At 43.2% G+C, this 22,591-nt stretch overlaps 2 protein-coding genes across 3 annotated transcripts in view; both read left to right on the top strand.

Annotated features, from left to right (window-relative positions):
* Positions 1-908: 908 nt before the first annotated feature.
* zgc:101569 (uncharacterized protein LOC449822 homolog) lies at positions 909-17,964 on the top strand. Of its 2 annotated transcripts, XR_010329468.1 has the most exons (7): positions 909-1,264; positions 3,019-3,204; positions 5,348-5,445; positions 5,949-6,093; positions 14,617-14,766; positions 15,513-15,698; positions 16,563-16,700. XR_010329468.1 is itself a non-coding variant. In XM_064331220.1 (6 exons), exons 1-6 carry the CDS (start codon positions 1,132-1,134, stop codon positions 16,784-16,786), a joined length of 936 nt encoding a protein of 311 aa, XP_064187290.1. In that variant the 5' UTR covers positions 913-1,131; the 3' UTR covers positions 16,787-17,964. The 2 variants fall into 2 exon arrangements, 1 of the variants encoding a protein (XP_064187290.1); XM_064331220.1 differs by lacking the exon at positions 15,513-15,698 and having other exon boundaries at positions 913-1,264; positions 16,563-17,964.
* A 2,235-nt stretch (positions 17,965-20,199) lies between these two features.
* The window catches only part of bmp6 (bone morphogenetic protein 6), a 29,664-nt gene continuing 27,272 nt past the window's right edge, over positions 20,200-22,591 (top strand). The window contains exon 1 of the mRNA XM_064331217.1: positions 20,200-21,136. Within this exon, the coding sequence (XP_064187287.1) occupies positions 20,731-21,136 (406 nt within the window). The 5' untranslated portion in view covers positions 20,200-20,730. The remainder of the gene's footprint in view (positions 21,137-22,591) is intronic.

Genomic DNA, 22,591 nt, shown 5'->3' with positions numbered 1-22,591 from the left:
CCCTGCTACTGCAGAGCAGAGTGGTCAAGCAGGCACATAGGATTGAATCATGTCCTGCAAGTAGATGGGGGCTGTCCTGTTGGCTGCAGTGTAAGCAAGGGTCAGGGCTTTGAACCGGATCCTGGCAGTGACTGGTAGCCAGTGGAGTGATCGCAGCAGAGAAGTGACGTGGGAGAATTTGGGAAGATTGTAGATGAGTCGGGCAGCCGCATTCTGAATCATCTGTAGTGGCTGAATGGCACAAGCTGGCAGGCTTGCAAGGAGAGAGTTGCAGTAATCAAGGCGAGAGGCCACCGTAGCCTGGACGAGCAGCTGGGTAGAGTGTGTCGTCAGGTATGGTCGAATCCTTCTGATGTTGTACAGAAGGAATCTGCAAGGTGTGATGTTGCCTTGATGTGCTCCTTCAGGTCCAGTTGGTCATCCAGGACCACCCCCAAGCTCTTGGCAGAGTGAGTGGCAGTCACTGCGGTGCCATCAACCGTGATTGAGAGCTCACGTAGTAAGGAGGTCTTGTATGGGAAGAGCAGCTCAGTGTTGTCAGACATGACTTAAACAGGTAGCAAATGCCAAACAGTTCGCTAACAAAATTGGAAATAATCATACTGCACCATTTACATAGCGTGTATGTTGTATATAATTGTATAATTATATACAATATATAATTAATTTACGACTAGTTTTTACTAAGCTGCCTAGGGGCAGTGCACTGAGTTGAATGAGACACTTAAATGTGTAACCGTGCTCTGGCTTTTTATTTTAATGTTGACATCTTTCTCTTGAGTTCTTTTTTGTGATTAAACATTTGGAAAATAAGCCCGGCAATATTGATAGCCAAATGGTCAGCAAGAAAACGTAATATCAAGACAGGAAAAAGACTGTTCCACTAGGACCTAAAATGATGTGCTTTGTTTCCGGGGGGATTGTGTTTGCGGTAATATACTGATAAGGAAGTTTTTATTTATTTATTTGTTGTTGTCAGTACGTCAGGCTTAAAATAATCGTGTTGACAGGTAATAGAACGAAAGATTCTTTGGAGGGAACTATTTTCAGCTTTTCACGTTTTCATATGTTCAGCTAGCTGTAACAACAACTTTAACATTTCTAATCCATTCGGTAGCTTGCAGAACTATTATGAATGCGTTGAAGGTCATCACGAAAGCAAATGTACTTCGGACCGCATCGTTATTCTGTAGAATTCCCAGGGAAATGATAAACAAGTCTTTCAGTACTTCGAGTAATGTTCAAGAAGGCCAGGGAGCAAGAGGTAAGTTGCATTAACGAACGAACTTCACGTATTTGAGTGAGGAAGGTGTGTTTTATGTGAAATTTCTGTTTGACGTCATTAGAGGGCAGCAGGAGACTTGGTTTATTTGGAAGACCTGTTGAGATCAGGCATATTGCACTTTCTGTTTAGGCCTAATAAAATAAAAAAAAATATTGTAAAAGTATTTATTAATTAATTTATTGTCCTTTCTGTTGTCGTATATGTTTCGATTGTACCAATCGGTTTTTGTTAACAGTGAATTATATTTTTGATATAGGCCTACTTCTGGTGACTTCAGAGCATCTTGCGAAAAGGATGGAGTGCTTGGAGCGTATTTTCTTGACATAGAAAATATATATAAAAATAGAAATTATATTAAAAACTTAAGAAAATAAACTGTGCTTTCGAGCCAAACTCATATTGTTATTACGGTAGTAAGTGTGATTTTATATTAAAATCCATGTCATTAGTATCATTAGTACAATTCCGTGCTTTAGGAATATTATCAATGTACAATCATTTCAGTCACTAGTAGGATTATCAAGGCTATGCAATCTGTGCTAATGCAGGTCCAAAACGAGAATGTATTTAATTTCTTGTCCTTTGGTTGCAGCTGGTTACATTATGTCATTTGGTGCTCATGTTTATAGAATTTTCAGACGGCATAATTGCGGTGTGATTTTTGGTTTTCTGTTGTGGTCACATGAATAAAAAGGGTGGGATATGGAGAGAGGGGAAAAGCACAAAGACCCACCCTAAAAATAGTGAAGTAAATGATGTGTGGAAAAGAAAATTTTTCATCAAATATCAGTATTTTCCTAACTTTTGTTTTTCTGTACTTCTGTGACCCAGGCCATTGGTTCAGGTCAGCTGCACATCTTAAGTAGGAAAATACATCTGGCGCAAACAGACACACATTGTAATGTTTTACATCACTCATAGTACGTCTATGGTTTCTTTAACCTAAAATCGCTAGAATAAAAAAAATTGGTGCTGACCATGAAAGACATGGATCAAGTAAACTAAGACGTGTTTCTTTTCCCATGCATTTCTCATAGGATTGCAAATGCACTGATACAGCCTCAGTCATAAGGAAGGCAGCTGTTCCCCATTGCACTTCTTGGGCACTGCATAATAAAATAATCTGAAAATCTGCAGTTATTTTTACTGTGTTGTTATATGATGGTTCCTTTCAAATCTGTCCTGACTGTTAATTGTGGCAGCAGTAAAATGGCAGAAGCCAGTTACACTGAAATTCACCACCTGCACCTGACCCTCAGATTTTAAACACTACCAGGAATCCACGAGTTTTGTTTTAGCAAAAATTGTTTTTTTATATATTATTTTAAAATATAGGTTTTCCTTTTGCCAGCTACTGTGTATTGTAATGAGAAGGCGCCTTAGGTTTTTGTACATTTAAACTTAATCTGAGGATGGTTTTTGATTTTATGAAGCAGGGTGGGGCCAGCTACTCCCCCCTACACAATTGGCGACGGCCTCTTCTTTCATACCCCGGTTGCAGATGTGCCTCCGCGATCCCTCCACTGCACAGTAAACAAGTAATACGAACTGCGGGCGGCAGGCCGCAGAACTGTGACCTAAACCAAACTTCAGCCCAGGCCGGGCGCCAAAAGCAACAATGCCTTCTCATTCTGCACTTCCTCCTCCTGTCCAAAATCGATTTACATTCCATTCGTCAACACTGCATTGTGTCTGGGTTTTTTTTTTTTGTGTGCGCCATTATCTCTCTTAAGCGCCGAGGCCTGTTCCATTGTATCGGAATGTGGTGTCAGAAAGGACGGGTTCCGTGCTGGCCGTCGGAATCAACTGCCCGGAGGCGCGAAACGCCGTGAACCAGGAGACGGCGCGGCTTTTGTTCCAGGAGCTCTCCGCATTCGACGGCGATCCCACACTCTCGGTGGCCGTGCTCTACGGCGTTGGTGAGTTCTGCCGCGTCCTTTGAGCACTGAGCATGAATGTGACATCGCTCGGCCAGGCATGGGGAGGGTGCTCGTGAGGTTCAGTCGCGAGGCTTCTGACCATGCCACCTGCAGCCATTTAGATCTGATAGAAGGATGCAGAGAGCAGCAGCGATTCTTCTTTGTCTGACCTTAAATAAACTTGCGCCCTCTCCTTACCTGTGCGGTAATTTCCTGAGGCAGTCCCTAATTTTCTTTTTCTGCAGGTGTGAAGACACGGAGCAAATAAGCACGTCTTTACATTGCGGGTTCAAATTCTGCGTTTCCGTGATAAGAGAACGCTAAGCCCTGTGGTGTGTGGTCCCGGGGCAACGTAATGAACGTCTTTGGTTTCTGTGTTTAAGCAGACTGCTACCCGTAACAGCAAGGTGTTAAGGAATCAGACCTCGAGCTCAACATTTTTTTGGAAAGATTGTAATTATGGGGGCAGTGCACTCAATACACACAATACCAGCCAAATTATTGTGATTTTTAAAATTATACATTTAAACTACCCCAGCTCAATCATGAGTCGTAAAAGATCAAAGCCTCTCTCAAGCCCTAATTAGCAGTTATTGGACAGCATCCGGGGGCCGGTGTCAGAGAGGCCACGCTGTCAGCCGCCTCCTTGCGTTACTGTGCGCATAAACACAGCTGAGATGGTGGGCCTGCAGCACGCCAAGAATGAGGCACGCAGGATGCTAGCTTGAATACGTTTCAAAATGGTGCTCTTCATCTGTAAACTGAGCTCCTTCGACCGCAAGTGACTTCTTTCAACCTGCACATCCACTGTTAAAGTCCTGCTAGGAGGAATAAAAGTCCAATAGTTCATGCATGCACTTCAGAGCTAGATGTGTGCCAGATGCAGGTAGATAAACACAACGCGATCTGACTGAATGAAAAAAGTTCTCTGACTGTTTTATGTTAAATGGACTAATTTGAACCAGTTGTTATCAAATGGTATTACAGAGTGAGTTGAAACGAGTGCATACTCAAACTGTCTCTGAAAGACCATTTCCTTATATCCAGCATTTGTTGACAAATGCTTTCTTGTTAATTTTGTTGTTCAACGTTGCTTATATGGACAAGCATTGACAAGGTTTGGTTTGGTCTCTGATAACCTGTATGATGAGGGGGCTGACCGCAGTGATGCATGGGCTATCATGACCAGAAAATTTCTGTTTCAGATCTAGGCTGGAAGTTCGCAGATCTGCGTTCATGAGGAAAGTATTTGAGGAGGCCTAATTAGCCAAAGCATAATGGTGTTCCTTTCTGCACATTTTAAGATAAATGTGTGTTTCAGGGCTTTCGGTAAAGTATTAATAGCTTTATCGGAACCGTTTTTCTTTTCACTTTAAAAAGAATTATTTTTGTGCTCCATACATTCAAAAATGAAAGCATGTATGCATTTATTACGCTGTGTGCACCAGATGCCTTATCTAAGCTGAGGACGCATGGTGGCACAGTGACTGTGCGGGGAGACCAAAAACACTATGGGCCAGTATTAGAGTGCACTAGAGTGGCACATTTGCTGAGCCACTATGGCTATTCATTTGAACTGAGGCCTGGAATAGACTGTTGTGGCTAAGCTGGAGGCAGACAGCGTAACCAAGCACTCGCAGTCCTTTTGGCCTTCGTGGATCATAAGAACACATCATTAATAAGACCTGTCTGGACCCTGTCTGAGTGGAAAATGGTTCCGTTCCCATTACCCTTTACCTAAAATATTCTATATGCCCATGTGAGAATGATGAAAGGATATGACCATCATCCTTCTCACTATTATTGTAAAGAACAGCAGTGTTGCTGCACTACTTTGACACCCCCCTGCTGGAAAGCATGCAACATGCGGTTTATAGGCACCCCCAAACAGGCAAATTCCACACAAATTAAATTGTCTGTGTTTAATTTTGCTGCTTTAGTATTAATGAATGCATTGTCCTGCGGGAAGAACAGCTTGGCCGGCCACTTTAAGTGGAAAATGATTTGTGCGCCGGAGTTCCCTCGGACCGGTTTCCAAATTGCAGCTCTCCCTGGTCTCAAGTTGTCGTTTTTTTTCATCTTCCTCTTCCCCTTCTCCTCTGGTTTCTGTTGCCATACTTTATAATTTTGTGGTCTCTTCTAGGAGGGAATTTCTGCGCTGGTTATGATCTGAAAGAGTTGGGCCATCACTCTGCCTCCCTCAAATTGGAACAAGATGTCACCAAAGGTCCTGCTCCTATGGTTAGAGCCTCTGAAAAAAATGCGCCAAATATTGTACCAATAGTAACGATCCGTACTGAGTAATCTCTGGCACCATTCTGTACGGACGAGTCACTAATGCCTGGCAACTCCTCACTACATACATATGTTTGCATTGAAGACTGGCACACATTGTCCTTTTGTAATGAAAAGTTGATGATATATAGTATTATAGCTGTCTGCATTGTGCTGTCATTGGCCACAGTTGCATGTAGGCAATTTTATGAATGCTCTTTTATGTGCCCTTTGAACAGTTATAGTCAAACTGAAATGCTTTGATAATAGCTAGCAGTATTTGGACCCGATGCAGTATATACGTGCAGTACATGTTCATGTTGAGGAGACATGGTTATCTGTGCTAACTAAAGAGTCACACAGAAGTACCTGTATATGGGTTAGAGGTTAAAGGTTTTCTGCCAATATTGATGTTTTAGTGTTATCAGTAAAGAAGGTTTATCTGTAAAACCCGTTCACCGTCTCCACAGGGTCCCTCCCGCATGCAGCTGTCCAAGCCGATGATCGCAGCGGTCAGCGGCTACGCTGTAGCCGGGGGGCTGGAGCTGGCCCTGCTGGCCGATCTGAGAGTGGTGGAGCAGAGCGCCATCATGGGGGTGTTCTGTCGCCGCTTTGGTAGGCCCCTTTCTCCCCTTTGTCCTCATCATCCTCTTTCTCTTTTGCCTCGGCTTGTGTTCATCACTTTTTTTTCAATTTCATGCCCAGTGTGGGCCTGCATATATCCAATTGCCACCGTAATCTAGAAATGTTCAGTCGGCAGTCGCAGCCGTGACAGTTCTTCTCCGAAACATGTGACGTCACTAACTGCTTCTTTTTCACACTGCCGACTACTGCCAAGCTCACGCAGAGCAGAGTTCAAGGAAGGACCTTTCATGTGTTGCCTTGACATGCAGTCCACGGGCACCAGCAGAGGTCACTGAAGAGTGATGAAAATGGACCCCTAACTAACTGAACCCTCCCATACCGTGGGCCATGCAGTCACCATTTATGCACCGTCCTATGGGGCTAACGGCTACAGTTAGCACTGGCGTGGCCTGAGGCCATGAGGTTCACCTTTACACCACGGCATGGTGCCTTAACTGAATGAGCCAGCCAGCAGCCCAGAGAAAACATCACATCTCAGAAAGTGCCAATGGCGGGAGCAAGCCCCCAGCCATGTGGTGGGATTCATATATTGACTGAGAGCAGCCCACCCTACAGATTGCACCACCAGTATTGCCCAGAAGTGTTTTCTTGGTAGATCTGGGTGACCATCCTTTTTTGTAGGGGATTAAACTATATGCAATTACTACGTTAAGGCATTTTGGAGGGCTCTTATCGAGTGCTTACCAATTTACATAGCACTTACATGTTCCTATACGCGGATATTCTGAGCAATCAGTTAAGTACCTTGCTGCAAGGGTAGAACGGCAGTGTCTAACGGGATTGCTGCAGCTTTGTTACCAGTCTACACCTGTCCACTCCGTCCCTTTGATAGTATGGGCCATGGTACTGATCGTTAGCACTGTGGTGGATGGCCCTATGGTCTGGCTTCAGACCATGCCAGTCCGAATGTGCGTAACTCCATTATTGTGACCGTGTTAGAACGTTTGGACGGTTCGTTGCCAGATCGTTTCATCGCTCTCTGGTGGCCTGCTGATTGATTGGGAGCTGCGGTCTGCTTCCTAAAGCAGCACATCAAGTGTCTTCCTCTGACTCTTGCCTGTTCAAAGTTTGGCTTGTGGTGTGCTTACAGGGCAGCTGTGCTAATTGATTCAAGGAGCTCAGCTAAGCATTGGCTCCCACCGTTCCTGAAATCTTCGTCCTCTAGCTTCATTCAGCTATTTGGGACACCTGATTTCTAATTACGCTCAAGATCTCTTGCTTTTGAATGAGGCTTGATTTCTTAGGTTTGGAGTGAAAACCTACCGGACAGTAGATGTCCAGCAACATGAGCATTCCAAACTAGGGAGAAAATGGCTAAGTGGCATTTCAGGAGCAAACTCATGTCATGCCATGAGATGAATTAGAAGTATCCTTAAATTAATTCTAAAAGCAAGTTGAAGCCAATGCTGTGAGACGAGGATTGGGGTAATGTGTGCTCTGAATATGTGCTATGCCCTGCGATGGACTGGCGGCCTGCCCAGGGTGTATTCTTGCCTCTTGCCCAGTGCACGCTGGGATAGTCTTCCGCACCCCCGCGACCTTGCCCAGGATAAGTGCTTATAGATAATGGATGGATGGATGGATGAATATGTGCTATGCTGCTGAATGCTGCATGACCTTTCCCCTGTTGTATGGAAATGTTTTATGGAAAGATCCTTCTCAGTAGGGAGGCTAACTTTGTATAATGCATAGCATAACATTTTGAGCTCTCGTTTGTCCTCAGGCAGTATTGCATTGAAGTGGGCAGAAGTGACTTGTGCCCCTAGGCCTTGTGGACTGAGGGCATGGAGGAGCTCCTGTAACACAAAGAGGTAATGGAGATGCATTGCCTGTCCTCCTAGATGCTCCTTCCCCAACTAAAAATACAGCCGCCACGTTTATAAATACAACACACAGACTGTAATTTGCTGGCCATGGCCGATTCTCTGTAGCCTTTCTAAACAAGGCTTATCATCCCCTCTCTGTAATTAGCTTGGAGATCCTGGCATTGCCCTCGTCTGACTATACATGTCCTTAGGGCTTTCTGACGAGACTGTTATTGAGAAACGAGTCAGCCGTGCTGTCATTCGCTTTAATGTGTGGCACTGCCTGTAAGGTTCGTCTTTATGACACATTTTTACAAGACGACTCGACCAAGATGCTGAGCTGTGAGCTTTACTGTAGGATATGGGAGGCATTAAAGGAAGGCCCTGTATTGCGACCTGTCTATCCTCAAACCATTGCTAATGTCTGAAACTCCTGCAGCGCTTCGCGTCCCCCTGCTGGCTGAGGTCGTAATAGCAACATGGCGATCACCAGTACTCCTTAAGATTCTCAATGACGAAAATCTCTTTCTTTGAGATCTCTGAAAAGGGCCTCGCTCTATCCCTGACCTGTGTCTCACACACGTTTTTTTTTATCCCTTAAGACATTTTCCTAAAAAACATGAAAATCAGTGGGTGTGGCAATGGAACCGGTGTTTTGAAGCCAAGATAGGTATCCAAGCACTCTCAGCAATGGGCCTGTAGATATAACATTAAACAAAGAGAAATCACTATTTATCAAACATAATAACACTGTTGGTATTATGGCTGAGAGATTTATTTTAAGAACCCACTGGCAAGTATGTGAAATGTCTAATTTTGACAGATAAATTCCATAGTATCCATTGGTTGGGCGCAGATGGCTGCAGGCCTGGGGAAACCCTTGCGGTGTCAAAAAGACTACAGCATGCGTGTGATGTGGCCGCACCACAACCACAAGAGGGTGATGACTTCCTGTCTTATGATGCCCGAACCTGCAGCTGGCTCGTCCAACCCTGTGTCTCTCGCGAGCGGGAGCGCCGACGAATGTGTGCTCCGTGGAAAATCGGGAGCATAGAATGTGGCTTTCAGACTCGAGACGCTGAAGAGAGATGAGTTTTGGGAGGCTGGCGGAAAAATATTACGATGGTAACCTTTGAGGTTTAGCACACGGAGACCTGCAGGAGTGAAGAGGGCGGTCTTATCTTGGAGCTAGGGGCCGCAGAACGTCCAGTAACGGCTGGCTGGCTGCTGTGACGATCTCGGAGGCCCCAGCTTGCTGGTGGGAGGACTTGAGGCTTTGCTCAGGTTTCAGCAGTGCTCAAAGCCCCAATTAGCAAGATGAATGGAGTGCTGAGAGAGAGGCGAGTGCCAGCGCTGTGTCTGATACCTGCTGGGCGCGTCCCAGATGGAGCACACTGCTGCTTTACCTGCTGTGTGTGTGCGTGCGTACACGCGCGTGTGTGTGCACGTGTGGTTGAGTGTGTGGAGACACGGCTCTGGGAGAGCTCTCCAGACTCTCAGTATTGGCTCCGCTATACCAGGGAAAGGGAACCCTGACTTCCTGAAGGGCCTCAATTATTCAAGTCAATCTAGGACATTGTGGCCTACTTTAATTAAAATGCCAATAATTTGCCAAGTCACATAAAGGTTTCAGGTGGACCAAAAACCAAAAGTAGCTCTGGCGTTCCAATTCCATTAGCCTTAATGTTCTCAGATTTGTATTCGGTTTGGCTGTTTTTGGCCATTCTGTCATTTTCTTATCATATGCTGTTTCCACTGGCAATGGTGCAGCATGGAGACCTCAGTCACTATTATGGTTTTACGTATTCCTTTCCTCAAACAAGAGAATTTAACTCATTATAAACAAGTTATTTTTAGAGCTTTTTCCTTTGGTCATACTTGCTATGATGTCAGGGCAGGGACAACATAAGAACCACAGAAAAAAAGCAAATGATTCAATGCTATTCGCTGCAGAAGATTGAATGGAAAGAAATCCTATTCTTCTGTTATTCTGGGGCAGCAGTGTGTTGCACTAGTCAAGGTACTGGGTTTCTTGCTTTAACTACTGCTTCAGACAAAACTGCAGTTAGTGCTGAAAAGTAAAATCCCTGAAACCTCTATTTATGTTTAGTCCACACTGCATGTCTGTTTTGTCACGGGGGTTTTTTTTTGTCCGGAGTCTCTAATCCACACTGAGTTTAATTGCATTACCCTCATTGTAGGCCATTGTGGATGGTAAGGCTTTGATGTTGTTTTATGCCAGAGAAGAAAAGCCAAGCCTGTTTGAGCCTTTTCTCATGGTACAGTACTTCTCTGGTCTGATAGCATAGGGTCTGCTAGCATACATGCCTGTACACATGAAGGTAAGGTGTTTGATCCTGCTGATTTACAAACATTTCCCACTTGGCACAGATATTCTTTAATTTGAATATTCTCATGAAACACAATTTTCTTTGATCACCACAATTAGTCTTCCGTACAAAAAGTAAGCTAACTTATGACGTGTGTTGCTTGCTGATTTTTCGCTATCTTGTATTCATTGTTCTAAAGAAATCTGTTTATAGTCCATGTTCTGAAAGAAGCTATCTTAGACCTGAGGTATAAGATTTACAGCTTTGAAGATCAGAGTGTACAGTCTCTCAGGACTCCAGAAGTATAGTCAGAGTAGGTCTCATGTGTAAAGAGTATTCTGCTCTTTGCATTTTCTGATTCATTTTAAAATATATTAATTTTTACATTTTACATTTCAAATATATACGTAATTTGAACTTTAGACGCTTTTATCTAAAGTGACGTATAATAAGTGCTTACCAAAGGTCATTTGAACAACTACAGAACATATCTGGTAAGGTACAATGTTCATTATGAAACAGTTATTTATAGCCATGAACACATTAAGTCCAGTTCAGACAGTAAGTATAGGGTAGGTCAGAAAGTTATCGTAAGTCAAACTAGGAGGCATGACAACGAGCTACAACATACAGATAACGATACGTCAGTCCAGTATTTCCTCAGTGCTAATCACATTTGTATTTTAAGATCAGACCATGACTATGAGGCAAAATTCACAATGTCTACATTTATTTCATGTGGTCTTTTAAACAGACATGGAATTATATTACAATGGTACCATTCAATGAGTTAAGTCCCCCTATTCCAAGTCAGCATACGTATTGGGACCATTGACCGTCAGCTGTTCCAAATTTCACTGGTTTAGCATATTGCCTTATTTATAAATGCAAAGCTGTGTGTCATACTATGGAAGAGTTAGGTACAAGACAAGAAGATGAGGGCCAGAGAACTGAGTATGACAACCATAACTACTTGCCAACAACCAGGCTATCCTTGGAAGACATCAGAAAGCCATGAGAGGATAATAATAACCAGTGAAAAAAATCCTTAATTGCCAGCTTGAGTAATTCCTAATTATCTCCATACATTGGGGGTGGAAGAATTGCAGGGCACTGTGCACAGTAGACAGTAGAGGCAAATTACACAGGCTACACTTCCAGATGTAAACCTCACCTCCGCACCAAGAACAGAAAAGCGAGATTGGAATTAGCAAAAAAAAATACACAGATGAGCCTGATGAGTTTTGGAAACAAGTCTTATGGACAGATGAGACCATGATAAATCTTTAGCATAATAACGGAATGGTGAAAGTGTGGCGAAAGAGAGGAACTGCCCTGGACCCTTGACATACTACTTCATCTGTCAAGCATAGTGGAAGCAGTGTGATGGCCTGGGCCTGTATGGCTGCATCTGGAACCAGTTCAATGGTCTTTATTGATGATGTAACCAGTGATGGCAGCAATAGAACGACAGCTGAAGTACAGAGAAACATATTGTCCACCAATAACCAAACTCATTGGACAGAAGTTTATCATGCAGACCCAAAACATACAGAAAGCTTAACCGAGGATGCTTGTCAATCTGGAAGAAAAGGTGGAAGTGTTTGATGTGGCCAAGTCAGTCACCAGATTTAAACCCCATTGAACATGCTTTCCACTTACCCAAAGGGAAACTGAAGTCTGTAACCCCAGCAAACAGACAGCAACTGAAAGAGGCAGCGGTAAAAGCATGGCAGGGCATCTCAAAGGATCAAATCACAAACCTAGTAATGTCTATGAGTCACAGACTGGATTCAGTCATCAAATGTTACAGATATACAACAAAATGTTGACTTTGGAAGTCATTCAATTTGTCAACTTTACTTACTTTGTCCCAATACTTATCCTGGCTTGACATATGGGTACTTGAATCATTGAATGACATTATTGTAATATGGTTCAATGTCAGTTTAAAAAAAACCACATGAAATAAATGCAGACATTGTGAATTTTACCTCATAGTCATGGTTTGATTGATCGAAAGTTCAAATTTGAATAGTGCAGAGGAATAATAACCAGTTTGACACAACTGTCTCAATACTTTTGCATTTAACTGTAGCTAATTTTATAAAGACTTGTCACAATACAATTCACAGTATAGTCTGGCCTGAACCCCCACAAAGCAAGCCTAAGGTAGCAGTGGCAGGCACAAACTCTGTGATGGCATGTTGAAAGATGCAGTACCTTTGGAGGAATCAGACTCAGTAGAGGCAGCCCATCCTCCTCTCTCTAATAATAATTTGTTTCTGCATATTGATGGAAGGCATAGGACTGAAACAGGTCAAGGGCAAAGCGCCCGTTGAGGTCAGTGGACTGAAATCAGATGGATCATACAGTAAGCAGCCATCATCGGCAGGGACGACAGAGCAAAGTGCCCTGTGGCCGTGGGGCTGACCCCTGCAGTGCAGAGGCTGTGGCTGAGCTCATTATACCAGAGCGGTGACATCCTGAGGAAGTGGCACACAGTCTCAGGTCCAGATGCTTCCTCTTGCCGTTGGTCTGCTTTTCCAACACGACAGATCAATACCAAGGGCCTGACCTGGGGATGCCTCACCTTACAGGGCCCTCAGGGCTACTGGGAAATAAATAATGTTTTCATTTGACATCATAATTTGATGGACACATAACATGTTCAGGTATTTAACGTAAAAATCATTTCAGCATTAGTAAAAATTAATTTGTAAAGATTTGGCTAGCATGTTCAAGTGTCAAGATATTTTACATTATCCAGAGATTCATAGTGCCCTTCACAATAATCAGCAGTCTGAGGATAATGTAGTTGAGTTTTCTTGTGCACTCTTGTGCTCCAAACCAATTTGAGTCACTACAGGGAGAACATAGAATTAAACTTGCCATTTTTATTACTGTGTCTAAACTCATGCCATTGAGCCCGTAGAGAGAGGGTCCATAGGAAATGTAGTCTCAACCACCATGGGCTTTTACAACATGGAACAGGATGGGACTGAGCCAGGTGTATTAGCCATTAAGAGACGGGTACTGGTGAAGGAAGAGGACACCGCAGATGTATTCTGTGATACCAGGAGTAATGCAGAGGGTTGTGTCGACCTGTCTCCTTTTTTTCCTGATGAAGTGTGATAGTAGTGGACCAGAGCTGTGGAGGCTTTTTGTGTTGGAGGACCCAGCTGTAATCTAATCTTCCCTCCATCCCAGAAGGCAATTATGGGTTTGAGTGTGTCTGGTATCAGGGCTTCACCTTATCACCAGCAGAAAGGAATCCTTCCGTTAGTTTAAAGACTCTATGGAGTTTTCCATTCAGAGTGGTGCTCAAAAGCCCTTCCTGACCGGACTTACGTTTTTAACCTGAGATGCGCTTGGCCTGTTTGCATGTTTTTATTTTTCAATAAAAATTAAATCCCTGACATTAACTCTGATGTTTGAAATATGGCCTGTCTCGAGCATTTCTCCTCGGGGCCTTGTAACTCATAACTGGGTATAGAGACAGCATATGCTGTGCACTGTGTTATCCTTTACCATTACGATAGTCAGCATGGAGAAATGATTGATGTCAGTTTAAGGCAACAGAGACAGGAAGAGGGCTATTAGCTGACAGACTGAGGCCTCCTTATTGGTTGCAGATGTATTACAGTCTATTCCAATATGATGTATTTGATGGATTTTGAGAGCTAGCTGCATGTATAAATATAATTATATTATTTACATAACTTTCTACCCTGGGACTCCATAAAGAAAAAATAGACTGAGAAATTATTTGGGGTTATGAAAATACATTCCTCTCATAGTGATGGTTTTTCTATAATGGCCTTATGATGGGTAAGAAATTGGAACCCCCCCGTCAGAGGTCTTGAAATTCTGGTTATGGCAGAGAGGTGTTTTAAGTACAGGGTTACAATTCAGCTATTCTTCAGAATGGCCACAGTGGATGATTGTTACTGAATACCTTACTGAGTAAGAGAGAGGCTAGTGCGTGTGTGTGTGAGAGAGAGTGAGTTAAAGAAATAGACAGAAACAGATTTTGTTTCAGAACTGGATGGTGTAGACCAGAAAATGAGAACCCTGTTCTTGTAATGTCTCAATTTAGGATATTTTTAAAAATAGATGATGGTCACCTAAATTAAATTTAAATGAATTTTAATGAACATATTTTTTTGCATCTGGGTGAGGTAGCAACACTTCACAATGTGAAGTGATGTGATTTATACAGTTGCAAAAGAGGTTGAATTGATTTTTGAAAATCAAGGTATTGGGAATTTATGTGCAATATGTTTATTATTGTTCACACGCCTCTTTTATCTTCAGGCAGTTGGAGTCATAACACAGTGGACTGTCCTGTCCCACAGGTGTGCCCCTCATTGATGGGGGGACGGTTAGGCTGCCCCGTCTCATTGGGCTGTCCCGGGCCCTGGACCTCATCCTGACAGGCCGGCCCGTGGGCGCACAGGAAGCTCTGGCATTTGGACTGGCAAACAGAGTGGTCCCAGATGGGCAAGGTAATGCCTGGCACACGTGCCCATGTGCTTACAGCTGAGCGCTTTTAATTTTCCCTGCATGATCATGGTCCAGAATGGGGTAAACTACATAAAAAACTATGATTAGTAATGAAATAAGCGTAAATGTAGAAATAACTTGCGCTTCTTTGCTTGGTTTTACTCTAATTGTGGGGTCATTACTTTTTGATTTGATGTATAAAAAATACAGAGAGCTAGACAATAGATAAATAACAAAGCCTTTACGTTGCATGCAATTTAACTGGAATATTTCTGGAATTCTTGAAAGTTACCCAGTACTCAGCAGCACGTGAATAACTTCTGTTTGAGACGAGCGGGAGACCTGCACCATGTGCAGTGCTTATTGGCAGAGAAAGGTGTGATACATTGGACTGGATTAAAAGAAACGCAACAAGCCGCTGCAGTTATCTGTAAGCAGAGAGCGGAACATTCCACAGTGGGACCAAATGTTATCTGATAAGAGTTGAATTAACACTGTTCGAGTTGAACTGACACTAGATATTTTGCTGTGTAGTCTGTGCTTTTTTATTTCTCACCTTACTAGCCCATATGATTTATGACTTCTGGCACACATGCAATTTTTTTAAATGGTCCTTTTGTGCTATTTTGTGTTGGTCTGACACCCAACATAATCAAAATCCTGCTGAGAAAGTCTGTAGGAAAACCTTTGCACGCATACTCGGTCAAGTTCTTCAAATGACATTAAAAGATTAACTTTGTTCCTTTAGGAAATCATTCCCACAGTCGTAGCCAAGTCCGGCTAATTGGGCGGGTTGCTCGGTGATGGCCAAGTGGCAACGTGGCATTTTCCTGAAAGCCAGATGTCAGGAGGGGTCGTATAGGAACATTTTAATTATCTCAGACCATAAATCGAACCCGCAGCTGAATTTTCCTGCCTTGGCTGAAGTGTTTCGGTAAATAAAAATATAGATATTACCTCATTAAAAAATGTTTCTCAGTGGCAGCTTCAGCCAGAAACCTCAGAATGAGACTGCATTTTATGACCTCCTGGTAGACGTGTTGTGTGGGTGTGTGTTGTGTGTTTATTCCTGTTGGTTGCTGTGGATCTGGCACGTTTGTGTGTGTGTGTGTGGTGGGAGCTCCTGCTGTTTGTTAGCCTGTCACTATGGAGTTTGGGTGTGTGTCTGTGGTGTGTGTCTGTACCACTGCACTATATTAATGTCTTTTGTTAGTCTTTTTACAGCAGTAATGTATTTCTGTCATGCTAATGCAGTAATTAAAGCAGTAATGCATGTTTCCTGTCCTGTTAATGCAGTAATGCATGTTTTCTGTGGTGTTAATGCAGTAATGCATGTTTCCTGTCGTGTTAATGTAGTCATGCATGTTTCCTGTCATATTAATGCAGTAATGCATGTTTTCTCTCATATTAATGCAGTAATGCATGTTTTCTGTGGTGTTAATGCAGTAATGCATATTTTCTGTGGTGTTAATGCAGTAATGCATGTTTTTCGTGGGGTTAAAGCAGTAATGCATATTTTCTGTGGTGTTAATGCAGCAATGCATATTTTCTGTGGTGTTAATGCAGTAATGCATGTTTTCTGTGGTGTTAATGCAGTAATGCATGTTTCCTGTCGTGTTAATGCAGTAATGCATGTTTTCCGTGGGGTTAAAGCAGTAATGCATATTTTCTGTAGTGTTAATGCAGTAATGCATGTTTCCTGTCGTGTTAATGCAGTAATTCATGTTTTCCGTGGGGTTAAAGCAGTAATGCATGTTTCCTGTCGTGTTAATGCAGTAATGTGGGTTTTGTGTCCTAGCTCTCCAGGCTGCTCTGGAGCTAGCGGAGCAGATCAGCTCCTTCCCCCAGCAGTGTCTCCGGGCCGACCGTTCATCTGCCTACTACAGCTCCTTCGACGCCTCGTCGTTCTCCGAGGCTATGCAGCGCGAGTTCGACCACGGCATGCCCACGATCCAGGCGGAAGCCACCGCCGGGGCCGCCCGGTTTATCTCAGGAACGGGACGGGGAGGGGCGTTCTTCTAAAGCAACATCACCAAACACTTCCTGTGCCTGCCGTTTTCGATGTAATGCAGCAATGATAGAGTTGCAAATGAGGATTGAGCATGTAGGATCTTCTCGCTTCTTATTAAGTGGATAATGTCAGGCTACACTGAGGACAATGGATTTTCACCTCCCCCATTCTAGCAGACCACACATCAGACAAATCATGCACCAGACTTATAAACAGTCATCATAATGAGCACCCGTGGCACATTTGTAAAGCGAAATTCATCGTGATCCCATGATTAAAAGATGGGGGAGGGGGGGGGCAGTGGCTGGGAAACAAAGACAGGAAGCAGTGGTATGGAAAGCAGGCTGAGTTATTACTGAAGGGCTTACAATGAGCTTACAAACAGCCTCACCCACAAAAGCCAAGAGCGGCAGAGCTAGGCCCTGTAGGCCTGCAAATTAATTTAGCGTCGTTTGGCAACACATTAGCCTTCACCGATTGTGGCAGTACTTTGAATCAGGCTCTATGCGCTCTAAAGGGACAGTGCAGCCAAAGGTGGTCATTAGCGTGTGCGAGTGGCACGCACGCCCCGTGGTGATCCAGGCTGCCATGACCGGGCAGGGGGGGATGGGGTGGGGGGGAGAGAAAGTGAGCCGAGGGGCTGACCACACCTGCTGAGTGAGCAGCCAGCAGCCAGCGAGCGGGCCGGGGAACATCGCTGTGACCCATGTGATAATTAGGGCGAGAAGAGACTCCGTCTAGACAGCATGATCACAGGACGCGCTGGGTCTCCGCTGCCCTCCGGCTTCCTCTCTCCAAAGCCGCCTCTCCCCGTGCCCTCGCTTTGTGCCGCTTCCGCAGCGGGAGAATAAATCGCTCCAAAACTCGGGATGATTACTTGTGCTGTGTATGTTGTATTCATATTTACATGCAGTGCCTTTGTAAAGGATCGTTGTGGTCATATTTTTATTGGCTTGAAATGTGATTTAATAATGTATTATAAGGAGGCTTTAAAGGATTTAATCTGGTATCTTGGTTAAATTTCAAAACTGACTTTATCCATCTGCCTGACTAATCTTCCCCAGTGCAGCTAATTAGCAATACAATGCCTTGTCTTCCCTTCCCACCTCCATTCTCCAGGTTGTCACTACAAATGATAACTGAAACCTATTAAGTTCAAACAAAGTTTAATAAAGAGAAAATCAAATGATGCGTTGTATATTATGTGTGTTAATGTTATACATATGCATCACAATAGATGCGGACTGTAATTGGACTGTAATGGTCAACATCACAAATGAAAATTCAACACATTTTCAGTATGCAGCATGCACCACTCTTCAGTTGACTATGTTGTCTTAAGACAGTAGATGTGGAATTGCAGTGCAAGATGTTGCTATCCTGTCAGCTTTCTTTAAAACTGGGAGTGTTCTGCAGTATTAGCAGATACCCCAATCAGCTCAGCTCTTTCCTGTCACCAAGCGTGATAGCAGACGTCTGTCTCTGTCGGCCAATAGGAAGCTCCAGTTCTGTATTAAATGATTCTCTGTTGCCGAAATATCACTGAAACTTTCCTTTCACTAAATGACAAGGAAGCTCAATAAAAAACTGGCCTAAAATGATCAGACTATAAAGTTGTGTCAGTATATCGGCACCTATTATATGCCGTTTCGGTTTCTGTTTGTGTAAAGGCTGTTGACATTCAGATCTGACACTTCTCCACAAGTCCCCTCCCCTGAGCTTCATCAGAAATCATTGACAATAGAGAAATAAAAGAGAACTCACTGTGAACAGGTGGCAAACCATTTAAGACCACCCCTGCAACCTGCGGGAGCGAGTAAAAAAACCCCCAAAAAAACACAAAAGGACCCATCTGCTGAATATCTAAGTTAATAAGCATTTGTCTTCCTCTGCGCTGTGCAGTTTTTCAGATGTGCTCGGTTCCTCTGCTCTGTTTTGCCATCTGGGCCTCCGCCAAGGAGAGGGGGATTGCGTCTGTAGCTTTGATGCTGCGGGCTTTGCTCCTGAGCGATAAGATTACCTGAAGAATGATAAGAGCGCCCTGCCTATCTGAGGATCTGAGACGCTGCAGACATAACAGCGGATTCCCAGGGGGGCTGGTGCGCTCTCTGTTCCTTCTCAAAGGCTGAACGCAACAATGGCAGCCCCCGCACCAAACGCGCAGAGCTCAAAGGTCCTGCACCTGATCTTACGCATGCCAACCACTGAGACTTCAGCCCCAGCGCTGAATTCCCACCCGCGTGTTCCCCACAACACTGTTAGCACAGACTCCTTTGAGCTGATAACCTTTTTTTTTTCTTCTGTGATCTCAAAACACCTGTTTGTGACATCACCTGAAAGCAAAGGACAGGGCAAAAATCCCAACCAGCAGGCCAATTATAATTCATAGCAAATTATTTTCTCTCTGGATTAATACCATACCAGCCCATGCACTTGCAATCATAGGAAGGTGTTATTGTGAATTCTTTTTGACCACTCAGATTAAACTAATGTTGGCACTAACAGCCAAACAGTCTGAGTCAACAGGCTTGTGGAAAGTAGAAATGGATTATTCCCATCCATGTGGTGGATAGCATAGAATCTTACAACCGCATGTGTATTGATGGGCAAGAAAGAACTTTTGACCTCTGGCCTAATGATTAAGGCGTTGTCTTCTGGTCGAGAATGCAATGAAAGTCTGCAACTTAAAGAAAACTTCTAAGGCATTTAGTTGTGGTGTGTTTACTTGTGTTCAGTCAACACAAGTAAATCCCCCCTCCCCCCCACAAACACAGTGTAGAATGGGTTTTTAATTCCCTGTTCTGGACTAGGTCACATCTATACTGCGAGACCGATGTGGTAGTTTTAAAACTTCCCTCACAGGTTAATGATGTCAGTTCCAAAAACACGAGGAGTGAAATTTTAATTGTGAATTAAATGTTTGTCGTATTCAAATCTTACTTTCTGTTGCTGTTCTCATTGTCGTCGTAAGGGGTCGTGCCTGGTCAGAAATGTAATCCTTTCAGCAGTGCGGAATGCTACATTTCTGCATCGGAGGTGGGAGTTCTGTAGGAACTGCCGGGCAGTGACATTTTAGTACAAAAATAATGTTCATTCTGACTTAAAGCTGGGTTTCTGCTATGCTAATGTGCAATATATATGCAAGTTGATTCCAGTACACAATTGAGTTTTCTCATTCGCCTCGCCCTCAATGGAAATTTACACAATTTAAGAGCAATACTTTAGAACTGCCTGAACATGGGCACATAATGAAAGTGAACGCATTAAAAAAACTCCTAATATCTTAGGCTACAGCAAAAATGGTTTTTGAAATGATGAACTCAACTGAGCACTCTGTGATAACTGAAATTTCCCCGAAAGCTCCTCCTATGTTAACAGAGACTGGGCGGGCTCAACGTGACAACACGCGCTTTACTAGCTACCTGCTAATGCCACTTTATTTAGTCGCTCGAGGCAGTCAGTGGACTACTGAAGTCACTATGGATGAACTGTAAAAGTCGCTGAGGACGGTAGCCAACCAGCTTGGACATGTTTCATAGTTATATGAATTTTGTTACACGGAAACAATAATTTAAAATGTTTACTTCAGATGGATTGCTTTTGTTAGTCCTTTACAACACAGATATTTGACCCGGTCTAAAAAGTAAGAGCATTCGGACTTCCAAACTTGAAAACTCACCTTTTTGCTGTACGAAGCAGAAAGCCCTGCTCCGGACTTAATGGAGATATATCGGAGCGTCGGAGTCCTGGGACAACTCATCAACACCTTTCGCGTTGGATAATAGATATTTCATATGGCGTGAAGGATATTGCATATTTGTTATTCTTCCAAAGACTGGGGAGCACCTCGCCAAAAAATAGCGCGTCAGAGAAGATTCTCATACCATAATAAGACGCATCAAATAAAGACAGTTCTATAAAACCCACTACCCTAAAACTGCAATCTGGGCATACCATGATAAGCTACTCTTTTACTTTTGGGGGGTTGTGGTGGAGCACATATTGTATTATGCTTATTGTCGGCAGCAATTATTTATTTGATGGAAATAACGATATCCATCCAAACTTTGTTCACCGGCGGTTGCGGACTCACGAGAAAAGAGAGATGCAAAAAGAAATTCTCTCTATACTCGGGCTGCCACACAGACCCCGACCGCATCTATCACATGGCAAGTACAACTCGGCACCCCTCTTCATGCTTGATCTTTACAATACCATATCAAATGAAGAGAAAACAGATATGGAGGGGATTTTGGACCAGTATAAATCTATGTTCACCACTCAAGGACCTCCTTTGGCCACGTTCCAGGACAGTACCTTCTTGAACGACGCCGATATGGTGATGAGCTTTGTTAATTTAGGTAAGCATAATTCAATTTTCTTAATCCTGGTGTATGCACTGAAATGGACACGTGGTTAGAATTGGTATCTTGCTGTTGAAACGCTTCCCATGTGGACAGGTAAAATAATTAATAGTTCCCAGTGAGATAATTTATATTTATTGTCTTGAGATTTCTGGAAGTTAACGGGCAGCACGGTAAGTTTAGCGGAAAGCAGCATATTCATTTTAATCGAATTTAAATGTAATTATTTTAAACAAGAAAATAAATACAATTTGGATTCACACTCCGAAAGAAATGTATTCATGAAATGCATTCGTGAACTGGCAATGTATTTACTTATCTTACATAGAATTTTTAATCATGAACACAAATAAAGCCTTGACTGTTCAGAATATAAAATTGAGCGTCGAGCGTGCGCGCAGTAACCGCGTAAAACTGGCATCCACAACCGCAGTTTTTATTGTGGACACTCCTGGCAAAGAAAAGTAAAGCAAAAGGTCTAGGGGGAGTTAAGCAGATGAGTACAGGTGCTTATTTGCCAATATACCGTTGCATTCCAACAAACAGAGGAATGGATGGAGTTGATGATTGTGCCACCATACACCCAGCAACACCAGTGCCAAATGAGTGCTATTCCCCAGGAAATTAGCAATGACTTGGTGGGGCTTTTTGGTGGGACGATTTTGTTGGGACGGCGAATGGCAATTGTGTTAAATCAGAATACTGCAAATATTATCAGGGTGGTATCTTCTGTCATCCCACTCATAATAGAAGTGGTTAATTGGTGCCTAACGCAGGAAGCAGAATATTTTGCAATCAACTGGATGATTTATGTTTTAACAGAGAAAATTTGAAACATCCACAGCAAAGTATGTAGACTAAATAATAGGGTGCAAGCTTGTTGTCTTTCCAGCTCTTTGAAGAGAAGGTTTTTTTAGAATGTTTCGCCCCCCAAAATTCTAAGTCATTGTTCTAGAACTCCATTGCTTTCAATTGCCTGTAGTGGTGGTTACATCAGCATTAGAATGGTCAGTTAGAAACATTCTAATTACATATTTGTGATCTTACACCTTAAAGGGTTAAATCTATTATCGGCATTTACTGATAACAACTATGGTTTGTGTGTATAAAGTCTTGGTCATTGTTTGTGTTGTTTTTGCTACATTTCTATAATTACACCACAAGCTTTAACGGGACACTTTAATCATAAAGGTCAAACATGAAAGGGCAGGACTATCCCTTCCATTTACAGTGCAAGTGTTTACAGAAACAATATAAACAGACTGTATGAAGATAAACAGAATTGGTGCCAGGCATAGCCAGGTCAGAGTTACTGAGCTTTATGGATGTCACTCACTGGCTGTTTCACATTGCTCAGGTCGAGAGCGCAGTGGTGTGTCTCTAGAGGAATTGAAACTTGTGGAACTTTGAAGGGAATCTGAACCTTAGCCTAACCACGCAGTGACTCTTGTG

The sequence above is a fragment of the Anguilla rostrata genome, chromosome 4 (genome assembly GCF_018555375.3).
Source record: "Anguilla rostrata isolate EN2019 chromosome 4, ASM1855537v3, whole genome shotgun sequence".
Taxonomy (NCBI): domain Eukaryota; kingdom Metazoa; phylum Chordata; class Actinopteri; order Anguilliformes; family Anguillidae; genus Anguilla; species Anguilla rostrata.
Note: the sequence above shows the minus strand (reverse complement) of the source record. Positions and strands in the feature narration are given on the sequence as shown.

Bases quoted from the DNA above. Each gene is read 5' to 3' on its own strand.
- zgc:101569 (XM_064331220.1), top strand. From the start codon at position 1,132: ATGAATGCGTTGAAGGTCATCACGAAAGCAAATGTACTTCGGACCGCA. The intron at 5,446-5,948 runs GTTAGAGCCTCT...CCGTCTCCACAG, and splicing joins CCAAAGGTCCTGCTCCTATG to GGTCCCTCCCGCATGCAGCT. The intron at 14,767-16,562 runs GTAATGCCTGGC...TTTGTGTCCTAG, and splicing joins AGTGGTCCCAGATGGGCAAG to CTCTCCAGGCTGCTCTGGAG.